The sequence below is a fragment of the Stegodyphus dumicola genome, chromosome 12 (genome assembly GCF_044657685.1).
Source record: "Stegodyphus dumicola isolate Sdum_Otavi_A_Nest chromosome 12, ASM4465768v1".
NCBI lineage: Eukaryota > Metazoa > Arthropoda > Arachnida > Araneae > Eresidae > Stegodyphus > Stegodyphus dumicola.
The window spans coordinates 76,940,310-76,965,908 of NC_140779.1; the positions used below are offsets into that span (position 1 = coordinate 76,940,310).

Below are 25,599 nucleotides of genomic sequence, written 5' to 3' on the forward strand. Positions count from 1 at the left end.
ATTAAAGTTATAAAAAAATCTATCCGAACCTAAGAAACTTTACCACCGGTGAAGCACGACGAAATATTTCTTGTGCTGAAGCCAACAAATCATCGGTAAATAAGAACCCAAACATCTCGTAGCATACAGAAGACACCTAAACCAAAAATAATTAGCAAGGAAACCATTTTAAATCCTGCTTCCAAACAAGGAAAAAAGTTTGGAAATAAAAAGTACAAAGAGCGGAAAGCTCAAAAATTAAAAACCAGAAACAGAAGCCCAAGCTGAAGTCTATCGAAACTATTTTATTGAATCTGTGATGGAAATAAAAGAAGGCAGACCTTCCAAAACAGCATGGTAATAATTAGAATGCCTAATAGTCACCCTCATCTCGCGGCTTCCACCAGGGTTTTGAGCTTATAACTCGCTAATAATGCTAAGTTATTTCTGTTGCAGTACAAGACATTCCTTAAACACTAAGACGAATTATAGATGCTCATCGATCATCCTAGCTCTTATTACACGATAATCCAGTTATTACACGATAATCCAGCATAGTTATGTAGGTGTTCAATGGTAAGAAATAACACTTTTTAGAGAGCGTACAAGTGGTGTAGGCTTGCTTACCTCCATTAACACCAACTACCCTTCCTTCCCTTGGTTAACTCTCCAAGCAGTTGTTATACAGGTGAATATTCGGGCAGTGATTTGTCTAATGTCTTTCCCCAAATGGGTCTTGGTTCTCTTTTGTTTTTAATGGAAAAACTCCAGTGAACCACCATATTGCTTTATTAAAGGGAGCTCGACCAACGATGATTTATTCGATCTAATAAACTTTGTGAAAAGTAAATGTCAATCGCATTGTATTGATTTCATTTGATATCAGTAAGCCTTTTGATGGCGTTTGCTGGTCCTCCCTCATGAGAACAGTTAAGGACCTTTCACAACGAAATGATTTTATTTACCATCTCGTCTGAATCTTGTATGACTTGTTAGATATTAGAAAAGATGCCCTCAGGGGCCTACAGCTCACCACTGTTCTGAAATATTATTTTCAGATAATTGATAATGCAGTCTTCTCCTATAGGCTCTGAGTGGTACTGTTATGTGGAAGATCTTTATGCCCTGAGGTGGATAAATAGAAATTTGAAAAAAAAAATTATATACTGTCTTTCTGCGCTTCAGGCTCTCTTGGGGCCCACCAGCGACCAAGCGGTAAAGACGCTGAATACTGGTAGTTCGGTCCGAGGTTCGAATTCCGTGAACGGGCTGGCTGCATGGGCGGTTTCGTGGTTTTCCCATGTGTAACGTGTATACGAGCCAGTTTCCCTTAGAAAATCCTCCACGAAGGCATCCCTCCCTTTAGCCAGATAGCCTCGTGTGCTTTGCCATAGTTGAGTAATCCAATCAGGCTCTTTTGCCCGGGTAACTGTAATCAAGGCTTTGGTGACATCAAGGATTTATATGTAAAAGAGCACAACGCCTATTGTTTTTTCATGGATTAATGCAGAGGTTTCCTGGGTAAAGAGGGTGGATGCTTTAGCCGAGGAGGCTACGCATGCTGTTGGTGATTACGAGATCGATGTTAGAGACAAAAGACCCTTCTACTAGCTTAAAACTATACTGTAATCTTGGAATGCATTAACAATATTAAAAATACAATTAATCTGCAGTGTTAATTTAAAACTTGCAGTGTTCAGTTAATTGATTATTTAAAAGAAATATTTGTTTTCGCTTGTTATCGACTGTATAAAAAAATTCCTATTAATGTTTTAGAGAAAAAGGGAATTCTCATAAACTCCCATAATGGTTTGGATAGGACACCACTTTTCGTATGCCTTTTACGTTTGTCGCTCTGGGCCGATGGTTTAATCCACCAGTCTTTGAACCCTCTGGAAATGGCTTTCCTTACAGTATCGTACGACTGGCACCTCTGTGGGTGAGTATTCTTTATCTGGTTAAAAAACTTTACGTTTTCGAACTATGTAATATTTTATTGACGTTTTCTAAACCAGTGGTCTCTAATTTCAGGCGGGCGGAATGCAAGATCCGAAAGCAACTTGACGGGCTGAGGTCTTGCTGAAATGAAAATTTCATTTGAATGAAATTTTTTTAAACTGAAATCTTCAATTTTATTTAAAAGTTAATTATCTAAACATATATATATAAACGAGGATATCAATGACGCAAATTGATAACTTTCAATTTCATCTCTGAAAAAATTTAGTTTCAGACTAACATTTTAAATAATTCCAGAGTATTGAATTAACCATTAACTTAAACTAAATGTAATTAAGAAAATTGTTTCAGTGGGTGTAAACTTGAAAAGACTATCTGTATTTTACTTTTCGAACACATACGGAAAAAACGTATATTTGTATGCAGATAAATTTCTTGCTACAACTTTCAGCTACAATATCTCGTGACTTTTCGTTAAAAGTTCGTAATCTTTCAGAAAATTACTATAAACTATTGCTATTATGAATTATAGATGCTCATCGATCATCCTAGCTCTTATTTTAAAAGTGCTAATTTTCAAATGCAGCGGAAAATTGTTCACATATAAATGTATTCCCCCAAAAAAACTATTCTTATTGCCAAAGTTTGTATCTGAGGATATTTATTTTGACAAGTTCGAAAAAAGGTTAATCAAATCTGTTCAAATTTTTTAAGACTTTTATCACTAAATAACTTGGTACCTGTAAATGTAACTGATTAGCTACTTTTATAGGTTTTCTAGAAGTCTGGTTCATTTTCAACGGTAATAAAATTTCAAAATTCTCGATAATTAAAATCTTAAACTTTTCTTTAAATTCGTGCATCGGTACATTGTCTTAATGATGCTAATTTAAGAAAAATGTATTCGCGGGCCGTGCAACTTTCGTGCCGCCGTTTTGAGACCATTGGAATGAAGCATTTTGATATAATGTTGCGCTGCTAAATTTAAATTCTTTATTTGCAGGCATGACTTGCAGGATAGAATGTTCCAAAAATATCTGGTAATTATTTTTCTTGAATTTGCTATCAAAGTTCCTTCATTTTTGCTCCTTTTTAGCTTACTTTTCCTGACATTACTATATTATATGAAAGGGATATTCAAAGTCAGTTATGCTTTTTTGCGTTTTAACATATGCAGATGTCATTCAAGTCGGGAAGTTTTCCTATTTCAGTTTATTAAATGGTCCCAAGTTCACGAAGTTTTTTAACCAATGAAATGCATTCCGCAAGAAGAATGATCTTGTTTGTTTACATTAGCTATACGTACCTCAACGTGATCTAAGGTCATCGGAATGTATCTTATTGCTGTACTATTTACCCCCGCTTGTTTAACAATGCAATATTTCATAACGGCACTTTTCAGTACAGCACGAAATAATGGTAACATTATTCCGTGCTGTTACAGAGCGACTGCTCTGTAAGACCCTAGAGTTAAGAGTCGTTTATAGTTTTTACTTGAGTTCTCTCATGATACTGTTAGTGTAATTACATAAATGAGCAATATTTAATAATTTAATGAAACCTTTTAAAATTCTCCTTTTTCATAAAATAGCGAAATTCGGAACTGAAGTTTATTTCTATGTATTTGTTTTCGTGAGAAACTTTTTATCCAAATTATGTTTTAATTTTGCGACTTTGCAATATCGGTTAAATTTTCAATCACTATCTATAAAACGGGCATATTTTGGTAACATCTCCAAACCACTTTAATGCTTATTTTAAAATTATATTCTAAGAGCATAAGTAAACTTTTTTCTTTGACATCAGATCTTTGAGAAACATGTTAGAAAATCATTGAAATAGCTAGATGAGAAGCCTGAGGAGTGAGTTATTGGGGTTTTATGTCCGAAATCAAGACTGCAGAATTTATGAGGATTGGAAGACTCAATCTTGAAGAAATTGTCTCTAGATTCTAATATCTGGTAAGCGCCGCGTGTTTTTAAGTGAATGTGTGTACCTGATAGTAGGTTTAGATGAATGCAGTTGACAAATCAAACCATTCCTACTACCCCCCCCACACACACAAGAAAATGGAAATCTATTCCTCTTTGAAAAATTTTATGAATAACTTCAAAGTCAGAAAAGTTCTTATGGCTTCTTTGAATTATAAAGCTGCAACTTGTACGTAAATCCTGTACTGGCTACAAACCTTGGCGCTTAATCCAAGAATACCGAATTTTAACTCTCCCAATCCCCCAAACGCTAAACCACTAAATCAAGCGCTCGTCACTCCCGCGTGCACGCACACAATGAGCGGGCGCGATACTGACTCCGTGTTGCTGGTAGTCACGGCCCCGCTCGGATGGCCGAAGGAATAGCATAGGCTGCCTTTTCTGAAAGTAGGAACCGGGTTCGTGTTATTTTGCCCTCAGAGCCACGACTATCAGAGTACAATACTAAGTCAGTGTATGCAACCCCTGTGATTTAAGAAGAGGGATGTCTACATGACACATTTTCAAAGAGAAACTTGCCTGTATCCACGTTACATACGGTTCAAACGATGAAAACGCCTATGCAGTTACTTCGTTTTCCTGGGATCGAACCCAGAGCGAACTATGAATTTTCAGCAACTTTACCGCTCATCCGCTCGTAGGCTTAAGTCTTCGCCGAATAAATGTGAACCGGGAAAGGTACTTTTCTCCTTGCCATTGCTGTCGATTGAACAATTAAAATACGGGCTAATTGCTCATGAGGCATTTATATCAGCAGCGAATATCGCACACAGTGCGACGTATGGAATCTGCAGAGCTTAAGTAATGTTTTATAAACCCATGATGCAGAAAGTGTAGTGATAGGATTCAGTGATAAAGGAAAAAGATTTACGCAACGAAAATTTGCAACTTTATAGAAACGTGCTTCAAGCGCAGTCAACTAACTTTTTTTAGCTTTTAACACTAACGACCTCGACTCGTATTCCGGTTACACAACACAGTAGGCGCAAACGGACACAGCTCGCGTTTAAACATTTACGAGTAAATAGATCGCTCGTATTCGGGAAGAATTGCTTTACCTTGCAATCATCGAAGGGTTAACTTGCAGACTTTTTCCAATTGTAACTAGGAAAAGGATACAAAAGATCACGAGCTTTTGTATTCTAGAGTCGCGTACTAAAGTTCCAAGTTAATGAGAAGTTATCTTAGCAACTTATCTCTGGAAAAAGTCTTGTGCTAAATGCATGCTATGCAAAACCGTAAGTAGAGCATTTTAAAACTTTATTTTTAAGTAAATCGTTCAAAATTCGTAAAAACAGTATTTGAAGTGTATGGGAATTAATGAACGTTTGGTTTTTTTGTTGTGCTGCCCGACGGTTTAATAGCTTGCACTAAACGTCCAGATTTACTTCACAATGTAGGACGTTTCTAAATTTGGAATTTCCTTTCGGCTTTTTAGCTTATCGGTATTAACAGACAATAAAAGGTGGTTTTACCTAATTTAAGAAAACAAACCTTTTTGGTAGCCCAGAAATCTAGCAAAATTGACCGATTTAAATTTGAGTTTCGGAGTAAGATTTAGTTTTTCGCGAAAATTCTATTAACGATATATTAAAGTATTTAAAACTTTAAAATCGTAAATCTCAAATTCGCAGCAAAATTTAATGTTCGTAAATCTTGCATAAAATTCTGAGTGTAAAAACTGCCTTACTCTTAATACATTTATGTTGCAGATAATGCTGTTTTGCTTCAAATGTCTCGAGCATATTTCGTCCGACCGGTTCTCTATGAAGTAAGTAGTAACAATTTTAAATTTAAACTGTAGTATATTGTTAATTTGCATAGTTTAACAAAGTTATCTCCAGGATAATTTTTCTAATATTCCCTTTCAATCTGCCCAACAGCTAGAATTATTGAAGATCTTCGACATGATACGTTAATTACAGCACATTTCTTTAAATCGGCTTGATTTCAGATGGTATATACAGACATTTCTCAAACATTCGGGAAAGCCCCTAAACTTTCCTATACTTAAAATGTGAAATGTGCTTTTATAAAATTTGAAGCTGGTAACAATTTTCAGAGTTATTCTGTTTCCGTATTCGCCCTTAAACGACAACCGTCGTGGGCCCTTTTTTTAAACATTTAACCTGAAATTAAACTAACTTTATGAAAGGAGCTGTGCTGCACGTCAGTGCACGTTCTTTTACTTCAAATGGTCTCTCACGTAGTGGCATGGTAGTAATTCAAAGTTCCAGTTTCCAATTTTCTAATGTATTCCAAAATGGTTTCTTCCAATTCTGGAGCGTGTCTCGAGGGATGGATCCGAGGTTTTTCAACCGCCTATCATCGGACCATTCTACAGAGCTTCCGGCTACCCAATATTTTAGTATTGCTTTATCTCTTACATAGACGTTCCCCCAAAGTTATCACTTGCCTAAAACCATACCTTTCCGGAATCCGGACACTAGGAATACTGCAACTAGCGTCGTTAGCCACTACACGGATCAAGGCGTCTTGCTTAACTCGCATCGGCGTCTTTCTTAACTCGTATCTACGTTAATGAAAAATTAATGATTTCTACGAGTTTTTGGGTTTCAGGCCTCCAGTTTTATGAATCTGACTGTTTTAATTCTGAATATGCCAGAATATATTCCAGTTCTATTATGCACCTTTCCTCCCATTAATTTTGCTGTATTTAATCAATAAATTTGCTGGCAAGTTACACATTACACGATTCTGTTTGAAATTTACATATCCTAAAAGCTGAAAATTTTAAAGCTTGTTTTAAAGTTTGGTTGAATTATGTATGGTAGCGATGAGTAGTGAAAATTGACAGGATAACTGAATCATATGTGTTGCCATCAGAAAGTAGCTTGCAGCCCTAGAATTGCTCTTTTGGAGCACAAATCTAAACACATGCAATATTTTATAACATTGTTGAAATTTAAAAGGTTACCTTTATATTAAGGTTTATTTTTCTTGAGTTTAAATAGTAATGGAATTTTGTATGAACGACGAGGCTGTGTTCTCAAGTATTGCCGACGGTTTTGGATTGTGCAGTCCTGAATGAATTTCAAAGTCTGTCTTTACGCCTGTAAAGTTTGTCAACGCCTTACATTTTAGACTGAATTTTTTTCTGTGGCGTTGAAGCTTTACTTCTCCCAATTCAAATTTCTTTGGTTAAAACATCCTCATCTGTCTCACAGAAGCTGCTTGTGGTGTAAGACCGCAAACCGCTTATACCTATTGCCGCCGTGTGAAAATGGTAAAGGCAATTTTTGTTTTATCTTAAGTTAGAAACCTCTTTTTCTGTTCTTTCTCATCTTGCATAATGCTCAAATAAAGTGTGAGAACCTAGGATTTATACACTTCAACGATTTTAATATAATCTTACTTCAAATGCTTGTGCAGGTCTTAAAAGGTAGCGTTCAAATCTTGATAGCAATCTGGAAATGAACATCTAAAAAATTAGATTAAATGCTTAAGAAGTCATTGCTTAGAAGAACTGATAAGAAAATACTCTATTCCTCATTAAAAGTATGTGTATAAGCATGGATTTGATTTTTCAGGAAATTCTGCGAGCAGTCTTCTCAAGGAGAAAGCAGTGAGAGCAATTCACCTGCATCTGAACGTGAAGAAAAACTTGCAGCAGTACAAGAAATATTTTTGGAGCTTTACAAAGCTAGGTCGGAAGAGATGAAAGCCGATATTAAACGGGGGAAAGAAGAATCCAGAGAATTTGTGAAGTTGATTCGCGATAGAAAAAGAAATTTGTAAATGTTCTCATGTGTATTGGAAGCGTTTCTAATGTGTTGTCCGCATTGTGAAGTTAATAACTGTAACACAATAAATTTGAATTCCTATATCCTTTGTTTTTTCTGTAAAACGTCTGAAATTTCATTACCAAATGCGAAGTTGAGTGATCCTTTCCTTATTGCACATATTTAATGCTGCAGGATATTAATAAGCTCCCGTGAAATTCCCTCATTCAATTTAGAACAAAGTCAAACACTACTCATTGAATTCGTTATGCAATAGCTCACGTTGCTTTCGGACCCTTGTATTTTTACTTTCATTTGTTAAATATCGTTTACTAAACGTCGAAATGACTTGCATTGCTGATCTTTTTAAAATTCACTTGTTTTCAAAAAACATTACTCTATGTTTTTGTTTAATAATTTATTCAAAGCTCAACATGAACTCGCAAGTATTCGGGCACTTCCAACAAATGGTTTACACTTAATAATAAAAACGATAGGCGTTTCAGTATTTCGATGGATGACCTTAAATCATTCGTCTATATTTTTTGGGATGTGTGTGTGTGGGGTGGGGACTATTTCATTTTTCCATTCCTCCGTAAAAAATTCTTTTTAGAACTTCCCGAAGAAGTATCGGCTTTCCTTATGCTTTTCCAATTCACCTTTATGCGTTTGGTAGAATTTAACCCTGTGACCACGAATTTACAAAAAATGCGTTTAACCAGTTTTCTAAGTGAACAAAAAGTCGTCAGGTGAATTTAACATTTCGGATTTTTTTGACAAACTGTTTTAAAGCCAAACTGTTGTTGACAAACTGTTTCCGGCTTGCCATAGTTAATGGTGATACATATGTCTCGCACGTAGATTTGTTTTTCTATTTACGTTCATTTGTGTACAACGAGCACAGCGGCGTTTTGATTTTCCAACTATTGGAAGATGATGCCACAACATTCAGGAGATTATACTTTTCAACCCAACAGTAATTTTTAAGCTTTTAGAGGAACCTATGTCCCGTCAGTAGTCGAAAGTTTAAGTCCGATGACTATAGACATCTGAACTTCAGGACAGCTTTATAGTAACTACAAGCACCTATTTAGGACAATGTATAAAATCATTAATCCTGAAGTAATGCAAAATACATCCAACTTCTCTGCTTTCTTGCAGATACTTTTAGGTTTTTCATTAAGTGTATAATAAATACTCGGCATATATTGATTATATACATATTTCATTAAGCATATACTGATCCATGTTTTTTATAAACTAAATTTCTCATGCCGAAAGCAGTTGAATGTCCCCAAACCATCCCCGTGCTTAAGAGTAGGCAATAGTTTTCGGTATTCAATTCTTTCGGCTTTCGCTACGTAGTTATTCATCTATCAGATTCAAATGTATTAAAACTCCGCTCGTCTGAAAACTTAAGATTGTTCCAATACGATAAATAACTTTTGCTGGATTTTGGGAACTCCACGCGTATTTTCCTTAAATTTCTTAACTAAATTTCCTTGTTCGTCCATTTTATCCATGCATCCTAATGACTGACACTTTCAATGTTAATTTTTATTGCAAGCCGGTTTTATAAATCCACTAACTTTCACGGCACTAATTTTTGTTCAACGCATTTTCAACGGTTCCATGCTATTTCTATCGTTTTGTAGCATCAAAGTTGCTCGAACTATCTACGTTGGGTTTTCTGGGCATTTCAAATACTTTACAACCTTTCAAATAATTACGAAATTTCTACGGCGTGCTGTTAATTTGTAACGTTTTGCTGTGCTCACTTCAAATATGGAACTGTTAACATACTTGTTGCAGACTATAATTCTTGTGAAGCACTTTCGTTTAAACAAAAATTGGGTTTCCAAAACGTTTCGGTGAAACTAATGTGCAAATACTATTAACGCGTTCTGAATAAACTATATTCTTACAATACTAGATGTTTATTAGCAGTTTTGATGTTCAATTGCATTAGGCAAGACTTAAAATGAAGAAATAATATATTGGGAAATTTAGAATTTTGAGTACAGGTAGCCCTCCTACAATACGGCATCCTGTAACACTGTTTCGCTATAACACTATTCATAAATTGCAAGAACCCTCCAACACACCTCAAGTCCTGCTATGCTGCCTCAACGTGGTGGGGGTGAGGAAGTACGTCGGAAGCATAGCTCCTGTTAGGGCCACCCTAGGCGTGAAGGCCGTTCCAACATACCCAGCTAAAGCATAGCAGGTGAAAATACCTTCAGGGGATTACCGTCTAGGTAATCGGATGTCACAATCCTGAAGTCCCAGTAATCTCTCCTCCTTTCTAACTCCTCTCCTCTATAATGGAACTGGAACAGTCTTGTCCCTAGTTCTGCGAGTGGCGAGAAAACTGCCCACGTGTTTCCCGTGCGTGGAGACCTGTGTCACTGGAAAGGAAGGTCCTGGTAATTGAGGGGCGAGGTACTGTCCCCAACACTGCTTTGACCTCTGCTTCAGTTAACCTGAGGAACCGACTGTGGGACTTCAATTTGCGTATAGGTCCGGCTAGCCCTGGCATAGGAATCTGCGTTCCCTTGTTGGCCTCCATGGTGGGTGGGGCGGTCGGACCCGAATCTTTCTCCATTTAAATATGAATACTAAGATACCTTCCTGCTCCAACAATGTACCCGATACTCCGACTGTGACCAAAAGACTAAGAAGTGACATAGAAAGCATTGTATCGGATGTACTTTGTCCACGTTTCTTACTTATAACCAGCTCTGAAGAATTGAAAAAAATATCACCCTTTATAATAAACATCTTTTGTTTTCTGCAGGAGAACTGAAAAAATACTAAGACTTCGGTCTGGAGACCTTTTGATAGATACTGTGTCCGGAAAGCAGTCTAATAGTCTTTTGAAACTTAACTAAATTAGGACAAGCAAACATTGCAGTTAAGCCACATAACTCTCTAAATTCGTCTTGAGGAATAATCTCTGAAATAGATTTACTATCGGTAACTGAAGAGGAATTTGTTAGAGTTGGCAGATCAAAACGTGTATGGTGCTCATAGGATCAAAATACGGAAAGGTCAACTCATTCCCACTAAACGTGTCATATTTACTTTCAAGTATCCTAACCTGCCTAAAAACATCAAAGCTGGATACCTAAACGGTTCAGTCAGGCCATATATACGGAATCCAGTGCGTTGCTTTCAATGTCAGCGCTTTGGACATGGAAAGACCTTGTCGCAGTAGCCTCACGTGCGCTCGATGTTCTATCATAGGCCATGCTGGTGAAGGCGAGCACCCAGCTTTTTATAAATCACGTCCGAAATGGCAGACAGAAAAACATCAAAATATTAAAGTTGCACAAAAGATATCAATTGCAGAAGCCAAAAGACTTGTTCTCTTTAATTAGTCAAGACCTAATAAATCTTATGCATCCTCAACAAAATCATTAAGATAAATATCAACGCAAACAGCAACAACCCCACAGAAAAAAGAACTAGCAATGACAGAAGATCCTAGAAACCAAAAATCCGGGAAGAAAGCCTGATGTTGAAAGTAGTACGCCGGTAACTGCGCCCAAAGTAAAACAGGATGTCCAACAGAACAAACATAGAGATGGTATCAAAGAAAAATAAGCAAAAACCCAGGACCCCCAGTCAAAGTTCCATTGCAAGCATGAGTTCAGGACGTCTAGACGACTCTGACGAAATGGACGTTGAAGAAGGGTTATCCCTTCCGAAACACCTTTTGCCTCGAAAGTCGAAACAAAACCACCGCCAAAACAAGCATTCATAATGGGTACATTTAGTTCGTGGAATTGCCTGTGTTTTCCTCTGTTTTCGTCAAAACCTGGATAACATCAAGGATTTAATAAACATGCATCAACCTGCCTGCTTTCCGCTTCAGGAGACCTTGTTAAAACCAAGCAGACGTGCTAAGATACGGAGATATACCGCAGTAAGAAAGGATAACCCATCTGGAAATCGTGCCTGTAGTGGTGTGGGCCTTATCGCCTCCCACAATCACCCATACATTGCTCTCCCTTTGACGACCTTCCTTCAAGCTGTGGCGGTTCAGATTAATTTACGCTTTTCAATCTCTGTATGCACCATGTATTTACCCCCACATGAGCATGTTGATCAGCGAGAGTTGGACAGAATAATAGAGCAGCTTCCAGAATCTTTTTTGCTTTTAGGGGACTTCAGTGCCCATAATACCTTATGGGGAAGTAGAGGCACTAATTTAAGGGGCCGGCAGACCGAACAATTAATGGAAGATCATTCTATTTGTTTACTTAATAATGGAGAACACATTTACTTTCATCAGCTGACTAGAACATTTCATGCAATTGATCTCTTCTACCTTTCTGCTCTTTCAGTGTAGGGAAGAATCTCTACGATAGTGACCACTTCTCAGTCATTGTAAATATTACAAGGAATTCAAAGACCTCAAGACAGCCATGCTTACTATGTCTATGATTGTGTTGGTAAGCCGCCACTGAAGTCGGAGTTTGTGTGGTCTTCGCCGTTCCTCAACTAACTTACTATTTGAAAGTCAATAAAGAAGTTTCGGTCAACGTTAGGAGTCTGAGGTTTTTTGGGTTCTATACTGAAGTAACATCAAGTTAATTTACAGTCCACTATTTTTAAACAACGGAATGTACATGTTTTATGGTCCGTCGAGCCGGAGTCACAGTAAATTTGGTGAGTCAGTGTGTTTTTTTATCTTTCTTATTAGATTATGGAATTTACAACGCTTAAGACTAAAAAGCGTGTAGCTAAAGCTAAGTTAAGTAAACTGAAAGAGAAAATTACCGTGACTTACGATTCTGCTGATGTTGATCAGTTAGAACTTTTTAAATCTAGATTAAATGACTTAATGACCGAACTTTCGGATATTTTTAGTAACATATTTGTAGTGTGTGAAGAAAAAGATATTGATGTATTTATAGAAGAACAACAGGTCATACAAGATACGGCTGATGAGTTAATTTTAATGCTAACCAGAGTTAAGAATGTTAGACATTAGTGTGGAAACTAAATCTTGTGAAATAGCGAGTATACGCTTACCTAAGCTAACTCTTCCTGTATTTAGTGGCAGTACTGAAGAATGGTTATCATTTTTTGATTTATTTAAAACGGCGATAGTGGATAATGACCGTTTATCAGGTGCACAAAAGCTACAATATTTAAAGGGTTCTTTAAAAGGAGATGCTTTGCGGATTGTTCAAGTTTTAACTATTTGTGACAGGAATTTCGAAATAGCGTGGCATTTATTGTGTCAAAGATTTTCACATAAGAGAGAATTACTTTCATCGTTATTAAAGAAAATCTTGTATTTATCAAATTTACAATCTGAAATTCCTAGTCAGATATTAGCGTTAGTAGACACTGTAAGAGAGTGTGTATGTTCGTTTGAAAATCTAGGATTCAAAGTGGAGCAATTCGCGGATACCATTTTAATGTTAATAGTACAGTTTAAATTGGATTCTTCGACGAGAGTATGGTAGGAAAGAACATTAAAGAGTGAGGAAATACCAACACTTAATAATCTGCTAGAGTTCTTGAAATCTCTTGCCCAGAACCTTGCAAGCAGGTAAAATGCAAGGTGTTAAAAAGCAAGTTACAAAAGACAAATTAACTTCACTGGCTTCAGAGATTCGCGCGCAGTGTACGTATTGTAAAGCCGGTCATTCAGTTTTTAAATGTAATAAGTTTTTAAATCTGAATGTTAAGGAACGCGTTAATTTTGTCAAGAGAAATAATGTTTGTTTTAATTGTTTGGTTTCAAACCATAAAGCTTTCGAGTGTAGAAGTACACATAAATGTAAAAAGTGCTTTAAAAATCACCACACACTACTGCAATTCGAAAGAGTTCAAAATGAGCCAAAGGCACGTAAAGGAGTTACGAACAGTTCGAATGAATTATCAGTGACTGCTAAGCCATTTTTCCCTGGCCCAGAACCTCGCGCTCAATCGGCTGGGTCAGGGGAGAATATCGCAAGTTCTAGTCCAGTAATTAAATCTTGTGTTTCAGACTTTAATTTTCAGAGTGAAGTTTTATTATGTACGGCTGTTATTAAAGTGTTAGATTCATCGGGTGAATACCAATTGTGTAGAGCCCTCCTTGACCCTGGCAGTCAAGCAAGCCTGATTTCAGAAGATTGTGTACAAAGGCTAGGGTTAGCAAGAAGAAATGCCAAAGTTTTTATTTCATGTTTAGGGTCTTTGGATACGAAAACTAATGGGATTACGGAAATAAACTTCGTTCCGCATTTTCCGGCGAAAGTGTCATTTAAAACACCAGTATTTATCATCAATAGAATTATTGGAACTTTGCCGCATTTTACATTGGATAAGAAGTACGTTGAGGAATATAATGAATTAATGTTAGCAGATCCAACGTTTTACAAAAGTGGGCCTGTTGATATACTTTTAGGCGTAGATATTGCCTTACCTCTTTTAAAGGGAGAAATAATTAAATGCGAAGAAGGTAAACCGGTAGCTTCTCGTTCTGAACTAGGATGGATTATTTCAGGTAGTAAGTATAATTCAACAGAAATTAATCCTACTATCTATGTTAATAATATACAAGTGGAAACTGATCAGATGCTGTCTGACTTTTGGAAATTGGATGCTGTACCTACGTTCGACATGCTTACTAAATCGGAGAGAGCATGTGAAGATTATTTCAAATCTACATATACGAGAGAGGAAAGTGGGGTATATACTGTGAAATTACCGTTTCACTCTCCGCCTTCTCAGCTTGGAGATTCCAGACAATTAGCTATGCGTAGATTCCAATCTTTAGAAAATTCACTTCTAAAAAGGCCTCAGATATATGAACAGTATAAGGATTTCATGAGGGAATACCTTGAGCTGAGACATATGGAGGGAGTGCCTGAGGGAGAGATTCTTATTGACTCTACGTATTACATGCCTCATCATGCCGTATTAAAGGAATCAAGTACTACGACTAAACTGAGAGTTGTTTTCGATGCTTCAGCTAAAACCACATCGGGTCTTTCATTGAATGATATTTTGATGGTTGGGCCAAGAGTTCAGCAAGAGCTGTTTCCAATTCTTCTACGGTTTAGAAGTCACAAAATTGCAGTATGTGCCGATGTAGAGAAGATGTTCAGACAAATTCGTGTCCACCCAGAAGATACAAATTGGCAACGAATGCTTTGGAGGGATAGTCCTAGTGAGCCCTTGAGTACATTTAGATTAGTGACAGTTACATATGGGACTGCCTGTGCGCCATATTTGTCTACTAGAGTAATGAAACAACTTGCATTAGATGAACAAGCGAGATTTCCTTTAGCATCAAAAATTGCCCTTCGTGATTTTTATGTTGATGATTTGCTTTCAGGGGCACAAAGTGAAGAGGAAGCGAATGTCCTAGTTCAGCAGTTGAATGAAATGATGAAAAGGGGTGGATTTTGCTTAAGGAAGTGGATTTCAAACAGTTCAGCTATTTTAGAGAATATTCCCGAGTGCTTACGAGAATCTAGTATTTCTCTTGAAATAAACAGTGACAAGAAAGTAAAAGTATTGGGAATTAATTGGAACAACTCTAGTGATACGTTTCATTTTTCGGTATGCATAAGTGATAAAGAGTTTACTATTTTATAAATATATAAAGATATATATACTATATATAAAGATAAAGAGGACTATTTTATCAGAAGTAGCCAAAATCTTTGATCCAATGGGATGGTTAGCACCAACAATAATATACGCGAAAATATTATTACAAGAGTTATGGAACTTACAGCTGGGTTGGGATGAACTCGTTGATAAGAGAATAAGTAGGAAATGGAAGCGTTTCTATCTAGAATTGCCCTTACTTTCAAGCTTACAATTTCCGAGGTATGTCTTGAGTCCGAAGGCAGTAGTGATAGATATCCATGCTTTCTGCGACGCTTCAGAAAAGGCTTATTGTGCAGTCATCTATCTTCGTACAATCGATCTTGATTCGTCAATCAAAGTCGGCCTTCTGACATCGAAAACCAGAGTAGCGCCCTTAAAAACCCAGTCTCTAACGAGACTAGAGTTGTGTGCTGCGTTACTTTTAACCAACCTCTTACATGCAGTATTATCATGCATAGAACTGCCTATTAACAATATTTACGCATGGACCGACTCGCGGATTACATTGGCATGGGTTTCGTCCGAACCTCGCCGTTGGCTACCTTTTGTGGCAAATCGAGTTTCAAAAATCCAGGAAGCTGTTCCAGGTATTCAATGGAATTACGTTGCTGTAAAAGAAAATCCTGCAGACTGTGGGACCAGACGTTTTATTCCATCAGAATTCCTACAATGTGAGTTATGGATGAAGGGACCGCAGTGGTTAAACGAATCCCTAATTCATGTACAGCAAAATTTAAGTGTAGAATTAGAGGGTGAAGTTTTGTTGAAGGAATTGAAAAAGAGTTTCAGTTCAAATGCTTCCAAATTTGAAGAGCCTAGTGTGCTTTCAAGATTTTCATCATGGTTAAAGTTATGTCGAGTGTTAGCGTGGTGTTTAAGATTTAGAAATAATTGTAGTAAGTTACCTACAGAGCATATAAAGGGTTATTTATCTACTGAAGAATTCTGTGAAGTTACTTCTATGATTGTTAGGATTGTGCAAAGAGCCGAATTTCCAGAAGAATTATTCTGTTTAGAATCTGGTAAACCCTTGAAGACATCAAGTAAATTACTGTCTTTAAGTCCTTTCTGGGATTCCGCGGGAGTAATGCATGTAGGCGGAAGGCTCAGAAACTCTACAGTTTCAAATAATCAGAAACATCCTATGATTTTACCTAAGAATCACAACATTACGCGTTTAATTATTAAGCATTATCATGACACGTATCTTCACGCAGGTACGCAGCTACTCACTTCTGTCGTACGACATAGATTTTGGATTGTGAATGCTGGAGATATTATAAGAAAGTGTATAAACCAATGTGTTATCTGCCGTAGAGTTAGAGCGCAAACTGCAACTCAGCTAATGGCAGATTTACCCGCTTCAAGAGTTACTCAAAGTAGAGCTTTTTCTCGTGTAGGGATTGATTTAGCAGGACCATTTAACATAAAATATCGTCCGGGTAGAGGAGTCAAAATCTTTAAGTGTTACGTATGTCTATTTATTTGTTTTACTAAAAGAGCAATACACTTAGAATTAGTTGGAGATCTTTCAACAAAATCATTCCTCGCGACACTTAAGCGGTTTATAGCTCGTAGAGGCAAACCGTGTGAAATTCACAGTGATTGTGCAACGAATTTTATAGGAGCTAATAAAGAATTAAGGAAAGCCTTTTCTATTGTTCAACGTGATGAACAGCTACAGGGTTATATTTCTTCAGAAAATATTAAATGGTTGTTTAATTCTCCCTCTGCCCCTCATTTTGGAGGGCTTTGGGAAGCGGGTATCAAGTCTATGAAACATCACTTAAAAAGATGTTTAGGAACACTTATTTTAACATATGAGGAATTTTTGACATTAATAACCCAAATTGAATCCTGTCTTAATTCTAGGCCTTTAGTACCAGCTTCAAGTGATTGTAGCGACTTGGAGGCGATAACACCAGGACACTTTTTAACTGGTGCGGCTTTAAGCGCTATTCCAGAATCTAACCAAATTCAAGAAACCTTGAGCTGCAGTGACCGTTGGAGGAACGTGCAAAGGTTATTTCAACATTTCTGGAATCGTTGGAGCAGTGAGTATTTATCTAGATTGCAGTAGAGACCCAAGTGGTGCAAGGTACAACAAGACCTGAAGATTGGTGATATGGTTCTTATTAAGAACGAAAATCTACCTCCGCTACGTTGGAAATTAGGTAGAATTATTAAAGTGCATCCCGGTCTGGATGAGAAAGTTCGAGTGGTGAGTTTACGCACGTCTAATGGTGAAATAAAACGACCTATAGCAAAGCTATGCGCTTTGCCATTTAATTCTTGATTTAGAGACTTTAATTTTTATTTTTCAGGTTTATGCAGTTCAACAGTTTAAATTTATTGTTTGAACGCCCTTGGGACTTCAAGGCTGGGGGTATGTTCGATGTTATGCAAATTGTATTTCTTTCTTTGTACTGAGGAGCGGCGCAGACGCAAATTTGTTAGGTTTTTAAAGCTCGCGGTTAGAGCTTCGAGGTTGCGGTGAATTACTGGAGTTTCAACTAGGCAGAGGTCTTCTGAGTTTGTGTTGGTAAGCCGCCACTGAAGTCGGAGTTTGTGTGGTCTTCGCCGTTCCTCAACTAACTTACTATTTGAAAGTCAATAAAGAAGTTTCGGTCAACGTTAGGAGTCTGAGGTTTTTTTGGGTTCTATACTGAAGTAACATCAAGTTAATTTACAGTCCACTATTTTTAAACAACGGAATGTACAATAGATATTGTAGCTAGATAAATATTTCTTATTCATTTAGCTTGTACTTATGTGTAAATAAATCTTTTTCCTTAAGTTTAAATGATTTGAAGTGCTCCATTTATGATAAGATAGCTGTTAATTCATCGGGTAGATGACTTATGAATCCCTTCTGAGCTAGCCATTGTTCGAACATAACGCATTACGTAACATAACATTTGTGGCGCCAAAACGTGGGGCGCGATAACAGCTAAAATAAATTGAAAATGGAGCTTACACAGCTGAAAACTGAACGAAAATGTTTAAGAACTTCCTTTATCACATGTGCAAACAAAATTGATGCAGAACTAAAATCAGATATTCACGATTTGAAGCTACTTTCGATTCTGGAACAACAGCTTAGAGAAGTTTAATCGACTTGAAATTTGCTAAAAGGAAGTAACGTCGCTAATTCTACAATCTAAAGAAGCTGAAAAGCTATATGAAGATTTTATTTCATCTGAGCCTTATAGAGATAAATATTTTGAACTGTGCTCTGAAATCGAAAAGCTATTGAAGAATCCTTTCCCTACTGAATTACCAGAGAAGCGCAAATTTAAACTGCCGAAGATCGAACTAAAGAAATTAAACGATGAAGCAAAAGAATTTTTGACGTTTTGGAGCCAGGTTTCGAAGATCCATGAAGATCTGACAATTCCAGATGAAGATAAATTCCAGTACCTCCTGCAAGCAGTTGTTCCTCAGTCCGAAGCCACACGGGCAGTGGAGAGCTTTTCGGCAACGGCGTCGAATTATTTGAAAGCAATCGCTCAGCTTCGAGAGAGGTTTGGAAGAGAAGACTTACTTGTACAGATATACATCAGAGATCTAACATCATCAGAGATATACATCAGAGATCTTCTAAACATGGTTACGCGTAATGCAAGCAGTGGACGTGTGATGTTCCCACTCTCTACGATGATTTAGAAACCAAGATTAGAGCTTTAAAAAGTCTTGGAAGAACGAAAGAGAAGTATGGTGATTTCTTAACGCCTTTAGTTGAATCCTGCCTGCCCGAAGAAGTATTAATTCCTTGGGAGAGAAACAGAAATTTAAAAGAAGCACCTCAGCCTGATGACCGATGCCTTGAAAATTTGATGAATTTTCTGAAACAAGAAGTGAAAGGAGAAGAAATGGTCGTGTTAGCCCGCACTGGGTTTGGTTCTAATCATATTTCTAAGAAAAAGAATACACTAGGTAAAAATCTAGAATCCGCCACCGCAGCTGCGTTAGTAAGTACATCAAATTCTCAGAGCCCAGGTATCTTGATAAAGACACTCTTTTAAGTGTAATTTAAACTTTGATCTTGTAAGTGAAGATCAGAATTTCATTAAAAGAATCATTTTAGCTACAGTTCAGAAAATATTTTATCCAATAGGTCTGTTGAGTCCTGGAATCTTACCACCTAAGCTTTTATTGCAGGAAACGTGGAATTTAAATCTAAAGTGGGATACTCCCTTACCAGATAATATTCAAATGTCTTTTAAAAGATGGTTTAGAGAAATAGACGCATTAAGAGAGATCGAAATCTCAAGTTATGTTGAAATAATTGATTCCACTGAGATGCATGTTTTCGTAGATGCGTGCAAAGAGGCATATGCCACCTGTATTTTTTTTTTAGAACGAGAACCTCTCAAGGGGTAAAAATTTACTTTGTTACAGCAAAAAACAGAGTTGCACCTTTGAAGAAAGTAACGATCCCTAGGTTAGAGTTAATAGCTTGTTGCATTGGTGCCAGGTTGGTATATTCAGTGTAGCGGGCATTAAACGCCCATGAGATTAAAACAATATTTTGGAGCGACTCTAGGGTAGCTTTATACTGGTTAAAGGAACATGGTGATTGGACAGTTTTTGTCTCGAACAGAGTTAAAGAAATAATCTGTTTCCTAATAATGAATGGCGACATGTGCCAGAGAAAATGAATCCCGCTGATCGGATCTCGCGAGGGTGTTCTCCTAAGAAATTGTTAGAATCTTGCTGGTGGAAAGGCCCGGCATGGTTGTTGCAAACAACAGACAACTGGCCTGATACCGAGATATTGACGGCAGTAACACCCGAAATCACATTTGAAAGGAGAAAGATTATGTAATATTAATTTGTCGGAAGAGAAAGTCCCGTGGTATGCCATTAAATTCTCAAATTTCCATTCAATAGTTAAAATGGTTGCATGGATATTGAGATTTATCAGTAATGTAAGATCGCGTCATGATACTAGACGAGGGGGGGGGGAGAACTTCTAATGCAGGAGATTGAAAATGCTGAAATTCTGCTTATTCGTAATATGCAAGCTCATTGTTTTCCTAGTGAAACCTCTATTCGGAACTTGTGTGTTTTCAAAGATGTGAACGGAATTATTAGAGTTAAAACTCGAATTACTGAACGCATAGATAAGCCTTTCTATGCGTTTCATTTCACCTATTCTTCTTCCTGATAAATGTATCTTTACTCAAAGACTGATTGAATATTTTCACCGAGAAAACTGTAATGCTGGAACCCAGATATTACTAAGTATATTGCGTGAAAATTACTGGATTACAAGAGGAAGAAGAGCGATACGTAGTGTTCTGAAAGACTGTATTAAATGTCGATGATACAAAACTAAATCTCTCATCACTGAACCAGTTTCCTTGCCTGCTGATAGAGTGGAAAATGCAGCAGCTTTAGAAGTAGTTGGTATTGACTTGGCTGGTCCCCTATTTGTAAAACATGGGGACAAAGTATGGATGGTTCTCTACACATGTGCTCTTTATAGAGCAATTCATTTAGAGTTAATAACATCGCTTTCCACTGATGCTTTTCTGTTATCATTTAGACGTTTTGTTGCTAAAAGAGGAAGACCTAGAGTGGTTTATACAGACAACGGGTACAAACTTTAGGGGAGCTTATAATAATTTGTTAGAAATTGATTGGAGTAAAGTAACTCGACAAACAGAAATACAGAAGATGGAATGGAAATTCATTCCCCCCACTGCTAGCTGGTGGGGCGTATGGTGGGAAAGACTTGGTCGAGTAGTCCAAGAACTCCTTAGGAAAACTTTGGGCAAAGCTATGAAGAACTGGAAACAATTATGTGCGAATGTGAAAGGGTAGTAAATTTGCGACCCCTGACATATTTGTCCGAAGATTCAGAAGACCACGCTCCACTTAACACCTGCCATGTTTTTGACCGATAGATCAAATTTAGATGCAACTGATATAGACACAGACACCAATCATCTCAGGAAAAAAATCAGATTTCTTGCAAAGTTAATGGAAGATCTCCGAGTACGTTTCGAAAGGAATATTTAGGACTACTTATTCAGAAACGACAGCAAAATTCACAATTTCCAAATATTCGAGTGAATGACGTTGTGTTAGTAGGAGATGATATCAAAAAGAGATTTAATTGGCCTTTAGCCAGGGTTACGGAACTGATTCCAGGAAAAGACTGTAAAGTGAGAACAGTTAGATTAAGAACGCAAACTAACAATTTAGTACGTCCGATACAACGAGTGTTTCCTCTAGAAATCCAAGATGATGATTTGTCAGGTTCATGTCATCCAAGTGATCCTCAAAAACATCAATCTGCTGTAAAGTCTTCAGTTTCTCATCGTGAAGACGACTTGCGTACCTCTCATCATTCAGAAATTTCTGGGTCACCCCGATCTCCGGACCCCACTGATGTTTCCGATGTATGTGACAAGTTTTAAGACAACAAAGACAAGATCTGGTAGAACTGTTAAGATACCACTTAGATTGAGCTTGATAGACTTGAATGTTTTGAGTAGCTATCCAGCAACTCAAAGGGGGGAGGATGTTGGAAATGGCACCCATACGCCAGCGAATCAAAGGCCAGATAGAGACTGGCGTCATGGGACGCCAGAGAAAAACGAATAGTTGCGGTTTAGATAGCTAAGGACGATGTTTGCATGATGTAGCTAGATAAATATTTCTTATTCATTTAACTTGTACTTATGTGTAAATAAACCTTTTTCCTTAAGTTTAAATGATTTGAAGTGCTCCGTTTATGATAAGATAGCTGTTAATTCATCGGGTAGATGACTTATGAATCCCTTCTGAGCTAGCCATTGTTCGAATGTAACGCATTACGTAACATAACAAATAGTAAATCACCGTCTCACCCACTATCTGGAGACTAATTATTGCCTATCGCCTTACCAAAGTGGTTTCCGTAAGACAAGATCTTCACTTGATAATGCCCCGTTTTTAGAAACCTCAGTACGCAATACATTTGTGAAAAGAAATCATGTGGTTTCATTCTTCTTTGACATGGAAAAGGCCTACGATAGAACTCCACGAAGGCATCCCTCCCCTTAGGCAGATAGCCCTAGTGTGCTTTGCCATAATTAAATACACCAACGCCAACCTTAATTGACTGAATCTTTCAGTAATTGAAGAAAAAGCAGTGTCTAATATTATATTGTAAAATTCAGCCTTAAGTTTTTGTCTTGGATTGAAGATTGGTTTGTCGGTTTGTTCATCTTGAAATAGTTTCTTTTTAAACCTGTTTCGACATTTTGGAAAATCAGTATCCACACCCAAATCATCAGCAACGATACTTGCATTGGCAATTGCATGTTCATACGCTTCATTTGATCTACGATTATTTAGTTCTGATATAAGATTTTGTAAACTGTCAATCACGACAAGTCGCATTTATAATTTTGCATTATTTCATTTACCACATTTACTAAATTTAAAATATCGTGTCAGATGTTAATGGAACAAATGAATTTAAACGAGGCAACCTTCTGAATCAATTTTTTGCTTGAGTTCTTGATTACATGTCTCTTGTTTAATCTTCTTGAATATTTATTAACGTTCTCAAAATTCCCTTCAAATCGTTTTTCAACGGTCTTAAAGTTTGAATTCTACGTTTCCATCTGGTGATGGAGAGTGGCTTTAAAGTGAGATTTTCAATATACTGTTGCAAAATAGACCAAAGTTTAACGGAAGAAGAAAAGCAGTTGTAAATCTCCTGCACTAGTCCGAAGAAATTAACTGTTTCGAAGGAAATTTTAGCTGCATCATTTACAACTAAATTTAGAGAATAGGCAGAGCAGGGGACATAGAGTGCCCTCGAATTATTTTCAATAATGTTTTGCTACAATCCTTTGTGCTTTCTTGTGATATTAGCACCATTATCGTAATATTGGCCTCGTAAATCTGATAAATTTAGTTCAAACGATTTTAAATGTGCATTTGTGAATTCAAACTGACCCTGTCCAATAGTGTCGTTGACAGATTGAACTTCAATTTGTGCTTTATTGGTTTCGTCGTTCTTATAAACAAATCGAATTACAACAGTCAACTGTTCGTTATGACTGACATCAGGTGTAGAATCCAGAATTAGTGAGTAATATTTTGACGATTTAATCATATGTGATAAATGCATTTTAATTCCTTCTGAAATAATGCTTATAATTTCCTTCTGAATTTGATCCCCTAAATAATGAGCAATGTTCTTCTTTTGAGATGTTTGAATGTTGTGGAGATGTTCAGCGATTATTGAATCAAATTTTGCTATGGTTTCAAACAACTTAAAAAAATGTCCGTTATCACTATTGCTTGTCCGTCTAATCCCATTGTGTTTCTGAGATATTTATTTAAAAATCCCACCAGCTTCTCATTAGCGTCCCCTCGTTGCAATTTCCTTTTTCTATTTTGTGCTTCCGACTTTTTTCTTTTTTTGAAAACATGTTTCTAAAAAATATATTTTTTGCATTAAATAAAAAAATTTAATTTTCATTCCATATACGAAATGCATCATATGATTTTCTCTCAATATAGTGTTTGAAAGCCGAAAGCTATTTATGTCATTTGCTACTAAATAAAGATTCAGATAAAGAATCTAATTTGACTAAAAATTATGATTTTTTTTTTTTCGGAAAATTTATTTTTAACAATTTAGTATGAAATTTTTTCTTCTTTCAGGTGATTCAAAATATTTAAGTAAATTAAACCAATATTAATACAAATTACTAAAAAGCATTTGTTATAAGCAATTGAAGTATTGAAAACATCTCAGATACATAATAATTATAAATTTTTAATGAAAAAGAGCTATAATCATTAGTAATTTTTTAAAAAAAATTTCGATTATTTGGAAATTGTAATTGCATATCAGAAATAGATAAATAAAATTCTGCCCAATTACGGGTAAAATTTATCTGGGTTTTATTGAGATAAATAAAAAAGTTGCTTTTTGAATTATTTTGTTAATTTGAAAGATAAAGGGTTTTCTTAATGAATTGTTTCTTTTTATGAATCTTTACTGCTCTGAAAATAATACTAATAATATATTTACATTGTTCACTTATATTTAAATAATAATCCTATTTTTAGAGCAATTATAAACAAAAAACGATTTGAAAACAACTAATCACAGTACTTTGCTTGAGAAGCAATTTCACAGAATGTACGCACTTCATAAGCAGCTACTACGTATATGATTAAAAATAAGGGTATTCCCTGTTAATTCAAAGGAACATACACGCGGTGGCGCTGCCACCGTGCGTGTATGCTTTTGAATGTAAGAATCAGTATTTTGTAATCCGCCACAGTGGCAAATTAGGGAATACTAATTCTTACATAGCCCTGTAGGAGGCTAAAATAGTAAACTAGAACGTGCAATAGGTATCTGGTTTACCTCACAAAGTTAACTAAACCTAACATAAAATGATTCAATAAATTTGCATGTAGTAATCGTAATAAAGTTTTTCAGAAATGACAGCCACTTGTGAGGGTCGAGCGAGCCCATGGCTGAGTTGTCTTACCACATGCAAAAATTCCATGAAAGAATACTATTAAACACACAAAATAAAGAAAAAGAGAAAATAAAAGATATCAAAATACATGTGCCTTTAAAGTGATGAGAATATATTTAAGTTGAGAATACAATAATAGTTTTGAATGGCGACTTCTGGTTGCCACATTTAAAAAATATATTATCATTTCAGAAAAAAAAAAAAAAAAAAAAAAAAAAAAGCAAACTAAGCAACGACGTTGAGCCGCAACAGCCTCTCAGCACATAGAGAATAAATATATGCCGATACAAAACACTCCCAATTCATGTTGTTACATGTTACAAACTTTCAGATTTTTAACACGTTCCGTGCGGTAGCGCGAACTCCACACGGGACGTGTTTTTATTTTTCGTATCGGCTAATCAAATTTTGTTTTACAGAAACGAAAACAACTCGCAAAACAAAAGTAAAATAAAATTAAAATATAAAATTAAAATCTCATTCTGTTACTTATAAAATATAAAACATGCAAAATCGCAAGTGTATAATTAACAACTTTAAGTAACATTAAATTAAAAAACTGATAAGTACTATCAATACTGGCGCCCTCCTGGCCCAGACGCCCTTGTGCGGTGAACAATTTTGCCACCCCCAACGCGGCGGCCTTGAAAGGTTACAACATCGAAGGCAAAAGTTGTAACGTCCATAGATGTTAAAAAGTTGATGGGAACTAAATACACTCATGTCCATAAATTAAGGATAATGAAAAATCAGGCAAAGGAAGAGTTAGAAGCAAAACAAATTTGACTTATTTGTAAA

General features: G+C 36.4%; 1 protein-coding gene across 2 annotated transcripts in view; it reads left to right on the forward strand.

The window, feature by feature from the left end:
* LOC118180740 (phosphatidylinositol-3,5-bisphosphate 3-phosphatase MTMR14-like) overlaps positions 1-7,774 on the forward strand; it is a 37,390-nt gene extending 29,616 nt beyond the window's left edge. For both annotated transcript variants that reach the window (XM_085806610.1, XM_085806609.1), the window contains 4 exons: positions 1,756-1,918; positions 2,942-2,978; positions 5,642-5,700; positions 7,481-7,774. In XM_085806610.1, coding sequence (XP_085662736.1) covers positions 1,756-1,918; positions 2,942-2,978; positions 5,642-5,700; positions 7,481-7,688 — 467 coding nt within the window. In that variant the 3' untranslated portion in view covers positions 7,689-7,774. The remainder of the gene's footprint in view (positions 1-1,755; positions 1,919-2,941; positions 2,979-5,641; positions 5,701-7,480) is intronic.
* The last annotated feature ends 17,825 nt before the right edge of the window (positions 7,775-25,599 follow it).